This window comes from Nicotiana sylvestris, chromosome 1, assembly GCF_000393655.2.
Source record: "Nicotiana sylvestris chromosome 1, ASM39365v2, whole genome shotgun sequence".
Taxonomy (NCBI): domain Eukaryota; kingdom Viridiplantae; phylum Streptophyta; class Magnoliopsida; order Solanales; family Solanaceae; genus Nicotiana; species Nicotiana sylvestris.
Genome location: NC_091057.1, coordinates 112,852,676 through 112,863,394, shown reverse-complemented (window position 1 = coordinate 112,863,394; position 10,719 = coordinate 112,852,676). Strand labels below are relative to the sequence as shown.

Genomic DNA, 10,719 nt, shown 5'->3' with positions numbered 1-10,719 from the left:
AACCATCAGAATTCACATCCAAGAACTTCTACACATAAGTCAACATCCGGTTGACCTTTTCCAACTTAAGCTTCCAAATAAGAGACTAAGTGTCTCATTTCACTCCATGACCATTCTGAACACAGAACAACCAGTACGATATGATGAAATACATCTGAAAAACATATAAAGAAGCAAAAATGGGGGAGAATGGGACTGTAACTCATGAAATAACCGGCCAGATCGTTACAGTAACATTCACTCAAGCACTAATAAGCGCAAATCCAATTTTTCAATTCTTACTGAAAAATAAAAGGAATTAATAAGAATTGGTAGCAAAATAAATGGTGCCCAACCTTTTATTTTATCTTCTATATTCATATAACATCTAAGTATACATTAAGCAAGGATGTCAATGCTCAAAAACGCTTTGCACGAAACCACAACTTTAGCTAATAACTTTATTTTACCAGTAGAAACGTTCCCGGCCTAATTCTTCAAGCAGCACCCAACAAAAAATTTATAGCTAACACTATGTAAACGATAAATCGGATAAAATACATTAAATAAATTGAGATTAAAAATACCTTCACAGGATGTTTATCACATTGAACTTCCTCCGTACTAATGCGCTTTCTCTTTTTGGGTTTAACAGCAATATTTTGTTGTATACCATACGCATTTTAGATTTTTTTTCCTTTGTCTTTTGTATGTGATGCATCAACCCGTTTTTCCCTTTGATTGTCCTTTCGAACGGCTATTATATGTGGTGATTTCGACCTCTTTAACACCGTATCTTCAAAATCAGAGTCATAATCAACATGAAGAGATGAAGATTTGACCGCAGTTGCTTTAGATTTTAATTTCTTACCACTTGAATTTTTACTCATCTTTCAACTTTGCAAGAATGATGATATTGTCTTCGAATTTTTGCAAAAGAGTCTTGATTTAGAAAAATAGTTAAGAAAAAAATTAAGAAGACACAATAAGAGATTATTAATTGGATAAAAATGGAGAGATTTGGGGGATTTGAAAAATATGAAATTTGGGGATGATAGAGAAGAATAGCGTAAAAGAAAGAGAGAGGGGAAATTGTTGAACGTTACTTCTGATTTTGAATAACAATAAAATTGGGTATGATATACCAATTAAAACAAATAAAAACTTAAAGTTGGGCTATAGGGTGCCAATATCTAAAACTAGGGCTTTTTTATGCCAATTTTCTTAATAGGTTATTATACCATGCCATTTTTTCTTTTCATCTCGAAGATCTCTTCCGATAGCTAGTGGGCCTGAATGGTTCAATTACTTTGTCATTTTTAACCACAACACACTAGAAAAGTTACATAAGGTGTTATTAAATCGAAATCCATGAACCTTGACTATGTTATATGAATTTTGACGGGAGAAATTTAAAAATAGCCAGATTTACAAGTGGTCATTCAAAAATAGCCACAGTTTCAAAAGTAATCGAAATTTAGCCATTTTTCATGTAAAAATAAATCTGAACGAAAACATTGTGCCAGTATATTATACTGGAGTTCTAGTATAATATACCGGTCCAATATATCATACTAGAACTTTCCGCGTGTTGGAGTTCCAACATAATATGATGGAAGTTCATACACAGGTGCACCGATCTCCAGTATAGTATGCTGGAACTTTTCGTGTTGCAGCAAAATAGTAGCTATTTTTCAATGACTTTGCAAACACTGGCTATTTTTGAATGACCAGTCTGAAAACTGACTAGCCCATGCTATTTTTACAATTTTGACCCATACTTTTGGGCCATGCATAATTCTGGGCGGTAATTGCCTTCTCAACTTATCATCGTCAATAAATTTTGATAAAATTTTCATGTGGCGTCCATTTTTGCGTTACCTATTTAATTATTACCTATTTTAAAATAAATTTAATAGATATCCAATTTTTGGATAACTTCATATACATATACTTCTCTTCTTCTTTACTGTTGTTTTGAAGAGGTTATTTTGCTTGGTATATTGGGCTTTGGAGAGGCTATTTTGCTCATTCTTCAAAACACATAAGGTTTTAAATAATTTTTACGTTCCGTGTAGAGATCTATTTTTGTCGAAAATCATAAAATTGGTTTAATTTATATACAACACATAGAAGGTAATATGGTCTTGCCAAGAAAAAACTCCACTAGTAAATGTGTTCGGATAACTAAGGATATTTTTTAATTAGAAATCTACATTATATAGCCATCCTTCAAAATAATAGCAGAAAAATATAATTTTTTTTGTATATTAATATATAATATACATATTTTACAAACAATAATGTATATTTTTTTATATTTCACTAGCAGTTGTAATTATCTTCGATCGATCAATCAAATGTGTTAAAAGCTCAATTACATTTTGTTTTGAGAGAACTTCATTTATAGCCCATCGGGCAAAACAAATTTAAACCGGTAGCCCACAAATTGACCCATAGAAGTTATAGCCTAAAAATAATGACAAGCGCTAGTCGTCGCCTCCCATCCCTATCTTTCTTCCTTACTGTCTTTCTTCTTCTCTCTCACGCTGTCAATTTTATGCCACACTCTTACTGTCCTTTTTGTTCTTCTCAATGTCATGATTGGTACCATTGCTTTTACTTCTTCCTTGGCTAACCAAAAACAAAATCACCCTCCCAAACAAGAACAACACCAACAAGAACAAGGTTACTCACAACAAGAGCAACAACTCACTAAACTCACTAGATCTCCTTCTATTCTTCAACACATCAAATTCATAAATTTCTATAACCATAGATCTCAAGAACCTGTTAAAGACTACAACTTTGACCATCCTCATAATCAAGAAACCACTTTTGAACCACAAACACATTACATTTTCGAACCAGCTCCAGAACATAGTACTGTAGTACCAGAATCTACCCAGTATATTTTTTTTTCAATTTTAATTTTGTGCTGGTTTTTCTAAATCTCCATTAGTTTGTGTTTTATGACATAATTAATTGATTGATTCACAATTTTTACTGTTTTTATAATATTGTGGTTACCATTTTCGGTGACTGTGAAGCCATGGATGCCAGTGTCCTCGCCGTTGAAGAAGCAACTCTACCAACCACGACTCTCATGGCCTTGTCTTCTTTCTCTGATTTTCTCTTATAGTTTCTGTGAATATGAAATTAATATTTTGAAGATCTTTGCCTGAAACTTTAAAACTCCGGCAATCTTGTTACCATTTTCGGCAACTGTGAGGCCATGGATGTCATTGGCTGGTCTCTTAATGAGAGGAAGATGAGAGGAGATAACTATGCATAAAGTTAAAATATATACAAATAGACTATCACTATACAAAAATTATACAAAATAGACAATCATTATACATATTGTATAGAATAGATCTACAAAAATAGACTGTCATTATACAGAAAATATACAAAATAAACTGTCACTATACAAAATAGATTGTCACTATACAAAAATATACAAAATTGACTGTTACTATACAAAAAATATACAAAATAGATGTTACTATACAAAAAATGTATAAAATAGACTGTCACTATACAAAATAGACTGTTACTATACAAAATAGACTATCACTATACAAAAAATATACAAAATAGAATGTTATTATACAAACTAGACATTTCGTATATGACATACATTACATATTTCATTCAATTCTTAGCTAATATTATTAGATCCAGAAGTACAAAATACAATTTAAAAAGGCAAAAAAGGGTTTCTCTATCACGCCAGGTAGAGGTCGAACCTGCGACCTTCAACTTAGGAAATACACACCCTATCCACTAAGCTACAGGCACTTGTGTTGTCATGCTCATTCCTTTCGGCTACCACATGCAATATGTTTGGGCCGAAGGGCCATTTTTTGTAAATGGCCCAAAACATGGGCTATTAAAATTTTAAGGGACTATAGAGGTAATTTCCCCTTTTGTTTTTGTTTCGTTTCTATAACATGGGCCAAAGCCCAAAGATGCCCTCCTCCTGGAAACGGCCCAAGTGGACGAAGCTCCCAATCTGTAGCCGTAGCCCAGTTGGAAAAAGGCCCAAAGGAAATTAATGCAGTCAAAATGGCCTGGCATAGCCATTTTTATGAGTGGTTAAATGAAAAATAGTGAGGGTTTGCAAAGTTATTAAAAAGAAATTACTTCCTCCGTTTCATATTAAATGGGGTACTTTCCTTTTTAGTCTGTTCCAAAACAGATGACACATTTCAAAATTTGGAAATAATTCAACTTTAAACTCTTTCATTTTACTCATTTACTCTTAATGAGAAGCTTTTATAACCACACAAATGTCATGGCCCTACAAACTTTTTACCCCTTAAGCTTTTAAGAATACAAGTTTCAAAAGTCTTCTTCTATTTTCTTAAACTCCGTGCCAAGTCAAACTACCTCATATAATATGAAACGGAGGGAGTACTATTTAAGACGGAGATAAATTCTTCACAAAAGTATCCTAGCTGAAACACAAAAAGTTCAAGCATAATATGCTAGATTTTGGAACTCATGCATATAAACTTCTCAACATATTATGTTAGAACTCCAACACGTTATAAATGATTGAATTCCATTAAATTATGCTAAAATCTCATATGTAAAAAATTTCAAACTCCAGCATATGATGCTGCTGTTTTACCGGATTTTTAATAGTATTTTTGTTCAAATTTTATTTTCACATGAAAAAGTGACAAATTCAATTACTTTTAAAATTATGGCTAATTATTAATTAGCAGTGGTAAATAAGGGTATTTCTGATTTTTTTTCTCTACCTAAACGAACTATAGAAGTTATCAGTTTTTCAACTTATGGCAAGTTTCTTTTATGGAGTAACGAACGAAATACTAACACCTAGGGACACAGACATTATCGTCAGCATTTTATTATGCTAGGATTATGTTATAATAATAATACTTTAATTTACTAATAATCTAGATGTTAAATATTTATACATGAATTTTCTCAGTGCAAACAAATCTATAGTATCGCTCTCTTTTGGGTTATCTATGTTAATTTTCTTTTCTATCACATCTTGAACCATTGGAACACCTCAAATCCATAGTTTTTTCTTTCATAATTTCTTTTGTTGTAATGTAGATATACCAAATAAAAAGGCAGAGAGAGAATAAAAAGAATAAGAAATAAATAAGAAGAAACTTCATTTAACTTTTAACATTTTCTTTCTTCTACATAAGTTGGACATTTTGACAAAATAAGAAATTTTGTTACAATTGCCTCAACTGATTGATAATTTCATATTTCCCACTCCCCTATTTGAGAAAAAGGAACAAATGATCCAAAAAAAAGGTAAAGAAATAGGACCATGAGGATTTCTTTAAATCCTCACAGTCAAGGAATGTTTCAAATCTCCTATATGAAGCACATGTAAACCTAAAGCAACTTTCTTGTTTCCAACTTCATCAACTACACTCAAATGCTTGCATACATCTAACTTGAACTTAACAATCCCTTCACTTTGTGGTGTCAAATGAATCTTTTGAAACTCCAACAAATGTTTCTGAGGTGCATTGTGAACTGAGGGTGGTGAAGTGAACAAGAAAACAGTGTGACTTCCACTCATTTTTCCAACATTCTTAACTCTCAAGTGAATGTCATATCCTAAGTTGCTGCAGCTCTGCTCATTAACAGCATCAATGGACTTGCACCTCGTCGATCGACAAGCATGTCCTTCCTCTAGGGGAATGGAGACATATTTTGGTGCTTGTACTAGGTGGTGTTTGTAGTTAGAGTAACTTAATCCATCTCCAAAGTTAAAAACAGTTGGACCGTTGTAGAACCTGTAACTTCTTCCAGGAAATCCTGTTTTAGGATCTGCCCTCATGTTCATGTTAGTCATATCAACTTTGTCTGCATATGATTGTGGATACCATGTCATTGGAAGCCTTCCACCTGCAACATTCCAAACAAAATTTATAAGGCATTTAGTCATAGGGGAATGTGTTAAAAATTATGATCTTGATTTAATGAGGCTTAACCACATGGATCAGGATAAAAAAAATGGATAGACCGGTACACAAGGTATCCCATGATCAGACAAGCCCGAGAAAGGACTGCACCCCAAGGGTGTGATGTAGCCGAACACAAACATTAGTGACTGATTTGAACTCATGACCTATAGGTCACACTGAGACAACTTTTATCGTTGTTGCAAGGCTCTCCTTAAACCTCACAGCTCAGGATATATGCCTATATTAGGTACTAAAGGCACATGTGAAAGTTTTTCTTGAATTAGTCCGCCCACACTTCGACTACTAATAGCGGGATAAGACTATGCTACTATATAGGATATATTATCCTCACTAGATAGCGCAGTGAAGGACTCTTGCCTCACCCTCCCATTGACTTATGGCATCATCGACTTGCCTTTAAAACACCATAAGGTGGGGAGAGGGTTTGCCCTATGAAGGCCATTTATGCAGCATTGATGAACTAAACCTCTTAAAAAAGAAAATTTAGATCTTGATTTGGTAAAGTTTACTTGAATATGGAAAGAGAAAACTTACTTGGATTGTAATATCCAAAGATGATATCAGCTAGGGCACCACCACCATCTTCACCAGGGAAACCAATCCAAACAATGCTTGTAACTTTAGGGTTATCAACAGCAAATTGTACATCCATACCACCTCCAGACATGATAACTAGGATTACAGGTCCCTTTGAAACACTAGCAACCTCAGTTATAAGAAGTGATTGTTGTCCAGGGAGTGTTATATTTACTCTGTCCTTGCTCTCCCTCTCAACAGATTGATCTGATCCCATTACCAATACCACAGCATCAGCTGCAGCTGCTATTTTCTTGGCATCATCAGCTAGTGCTGGGTCACAAGATACACTGGCATTGAAACAGCCCGGGTGGTAAACTGTAGCAACTGATGCATTTAGTCCTTGCAGTGGAGTTGTTAACTTGCATGGAGTGCCTGCAAGTTTTAAAGAAATTGAATACAAGAAACTAGTGTTTTTTTAACTTATATACACTGAATGTGTAACGAATCTTTACACCGTCAGTGTATAGGACTTAAATTCATTTCATTAATGGGATTGTTTGTAGGAAAGTATCCAAAGTGTACCTTCATAACTGCCAATCATGGTATAGCCAACATTGGCATTAGGGCCAATGACTGCTAAAGACTTGATCGATTTGGGGGACAGAGGTAATGATCCTGCACTGTTTTTAAGCAAGACAATTCCTTGTCTTGCTGCTTCACGAGCTAGCTCTTGGTGTTCTGGGGAGCACACATCTTTGGGACCAAGGCTTCCATAGGCATGGTTTTTCGGATCACCATCAAAGAATCCAAGTCTCATTAGCGTAGCAAAGTTGTTTGAGACTGCTCTATCGATAACTGATTCATTTACTAGTCCTTGGTTTACAGCACCTTGAGTGTATTTACCAAGCCAAGAACCACAATTCAGGTCCAGCCCTATCACATTTAGCAAATTCTTGATTTAGTGAGGTCAAAACAAGCATGTCACATTATATATGTTTGCTTAGGACTGATGTTATCGTTGATTTAGTCCAACTAAAAGGGGCTGAAAATGGTTAACCTGAATTTAGAGACAAAGCTGCAGTCTCCTCTGGTGTCTTGGTGTAGTGTTGAGCCCAGTATATCTCATTTAATGAATCACAATCAGTAACAATATATCTGTATGTACCATACTTGTATTAGTTCATGAATTCCTCCAAATATTATTTTTCGAAAGATTATAATATTACATATGAAACAGTCAAATATACCCATTTAATTTCCATTGTCCTCTGATAACACCAGCCAAAAGGTCATGATCACCACAGGTAGGCTTGCCATTGACTTGGTTGTAAGAACACATCACACTGGCTACATTTCCATCAACAACACAACTCTTGAATGGAGGATTAAATGTATCATCTAAATCTTGCTGTGTTACCTACTCACCACAACAAAAAGAACACAATGTTTACTAGTATCATAATAAAAATAGACTATAATTGTAATAATAGAGTAGTACCTTAGCATTGAAATTGTAACGTTGGATTCCTTTCCAATCATCGACATCATAAGCTGTATAGTGCTTACAGCAAGAAGCAACCTTGAGCATGTCTTTTTTACCATCATCGCGCTGCTGCAAACCTTTAACATAAGCTACACCATACTTGCTGGCGAGTGTTGGATCTTCTCCTGGTGTTTCTTGGCCTCTTCCCCATCTGGGATCGCGGTAAATGTTCACATTTGGTGACCAATATGTCAAGCCTGCTAAACCAACATTGTACATTGCTCTAGCCTCAGTGGATACCGCCTGTAAACATTACTGTCTTTTGAGTTCAAGTTGTATGCGCTGATAAACACAAATTAGTAATCTGGTAGCAAAAATGGTAACTAACAATGCTATGACAGATCAATGTAAAATAAATCTTAACACTGTCATTGTATATAATGTAAATCCATTTTTTTTAATCTTTAACTTCCAACTGCTTTTTTGAGCATTAATCACATGAAGATCTAACCAGGACAAGTCATTTTCCTATCAAAAAGGACAGTATAATATATCCCTATCATAACCGTATGGTTGGATGGGCAATTTAGCATGATTGATTGGTTAATGAATGATTGGTTGGTGCATGGATTTGTCAATTATGGTCATTCAAAAAAGATGTAAACATCTCAACCAAACTTCTGAACTTAATGCAATCTTTTACGTGACTAAATAAAATATTTTGCAAGCTGGAATTCTTTTTAAAATACATGCCCAAATGGGTAAACTTTTCCAACAAAAAATATTTGCATATATCTTAGTTTCTTATGTCCACTTAATTATTAAATAAACATGCTTTTTGCTGATTTAAGAATCCATTGTTCGAAAAATGACTCCATCCTACTTCCCAAAAGTAAATCTCTAAAGGATCTGTTTATTGGCCCTTTTTAATTTCACACGGCAAATAGTTTTAACAATCAATTTAACATCAACAAGACGACATATGAACATGTATTAGTCATAAAATTGGACACAAGTTAGTGCCGTCTTCAAAAACTACAATCTATGATTTAAAGAAATTAAAAAAAAAAACAGTGGTCTTAAGATAATGCCATGATGGCGACGTACGTCTACAAATTGGCCTTCACCTTTTTATTATCTTGTTAGAAGTTTATAGGTTATTTGTTTTCTAATGAACAACAAATCACCAATCAAGCATTTATTACGAAATGGCTAATAATTCAATTTTCAAGAAGAAGAAAAAAAGTTTTAAACTATCAGGTCAAGCTAAAAAATAATTAAAGGTGACCCCTCATAATCAGTGGAACTAGTATGCTGAAAAATTAGGACAGTAAAGTGCACTAATTTAAAAGATAAACACTAAGATACCAATCTAATAATAACAAGAAATAATGATGAACAAAGGTGAAAGAAGGAGCAATAATATTACCTTTCCAATGGTTTCAAACAGAGTCTCATTGAAAGAAGCAGAAGTGAGAATGGGTTGAGGGAAGCTAGTGGCACCAGGAACTACACCATTAAATTTAACTCCAGGACCAGTGTATGAAATCCCATGTAAAGCCTCAGACCACCACTCATATTTTGGAATTCCAAGTCTACTTACACTTCCAGCAGTATTCACCAACATAGTAATTTTTTCCTCCAATGTTAATCTTTTTACTAGATCATTTACCCTGGCTGACACATCCAATGAGACATCACAAAAGCCAAAGTTCTTTACCCCAGGATTGTTTGCAACATCACAAGCAAAAGCAGGAGATGTAGTTTGAGCCAAAACTGGCTTGAATTCTAAGGCAAAATGGCTTAAAATAAAGAAGAAACAGAGCAAAACAGAGTGTTGTTTCTTCATATTATTATACGTCAAGGCCATTGCCTTGTTAAAGAAAAAAAATGAAAATGAAGAACAAAGAAGAAAAGCTGTGAAATGAGAGGCAAAATCTTGGTTTCTTTATAGGAGGAGAAGAAGAGTTGTATAGACATAATAGCAAACGCATGTTGTTTTGTAGCAACCCGTGATGGATAAATGAAAAAAATTAAATAAAAATTTATTAATGGGGTCCATTTATCGTGACTTGTTTATACCTTATTAGAAATATATAAAGAGAATCTGATGTCTTTCTTTCTCTACTGTCCAATTATTTTCTGTAAATTGGTAAGATGTGGTCGGTAAAAAGATTTTTAGCTGAATTTCTATAGGGTGCTTTTTGTTTGCAAGTTCCTTGGAGAGTGTGAAGACACAGATTACGTTGGGTTTCAAGATTTACTTTGGGTATAACATGTGGGGTCGCTATAATGGTAAGCACGAGGGAAAGATGTCGGGAGTCTATTTGAAAACAGTCTCTCTATCTCAGGGTAGGGGTAAAGTCTGCGTACACACTACCCTTCCCAGATCTCACTTAGCGGGATTATACTGGGTTGTTGTTGTTGTTGTTGTATAACATGAAATCAATAAAAGAATAAATGATTAATTAGATAGTATGTTGATTCATACGCATTATGGATTTTAACTTAGGTATACATTAAAAAATTTAGATTAATAGTGAACTTTAACATATATGTTGTAAGAGACGATTATCAATTCTTTTACACGGTAAGTATGTAAAAATTAAACGGCTGGGGCGTCCACCTCCAGGATTTGGAAGTGGCGGGGTTATCACTGTCGAATAAAAATTTAAGCAAATGCTGGCGTGGGAATCGAACGTACACAGCGCATTAAAAGTTAAATCGTGTCCCCAAATCAACTAATGT

General features: G+C 34.3%; 1 protein-coding gene across 1 annotated transcript; it reads right to left on the bottom strand.

Annotated features, from left to right (window-relative positions):
• Positions 1-5,121: 5,121 nt before the first annotated feature.
• On the bottom strand, positions 5,122-9,922 carry LOC104214542 (beta-xylosidase/alpha-L-arabinofuranosidase 2-like). The gene is made up of 7 exons (XM_009764233.2): positions 9,401-9,922; positions 7,987-8,274; positions 7,736-7,905; positions 7,546-7,643; positions 7,071-7,421; positions 6,504-6,920; positions 5,122-5,889 (listed from the first exon to the last, which is right to left on the bottom strand). The coding sequence occupies exons 1-7, from the start codon at positions 9,839-9,841 to the stop codon at positions 5,315-5,317; spliced, it is 2,340 nt and encodes a 779-aa protein (XP_009762535.1). The 5' UTR covers positions 9,842-9,922; the 3' UTR covers positions 5,122-5,314.
• Between the last annotated feature and the right edge of the window lie 797 nt (positions 9,923-10,719).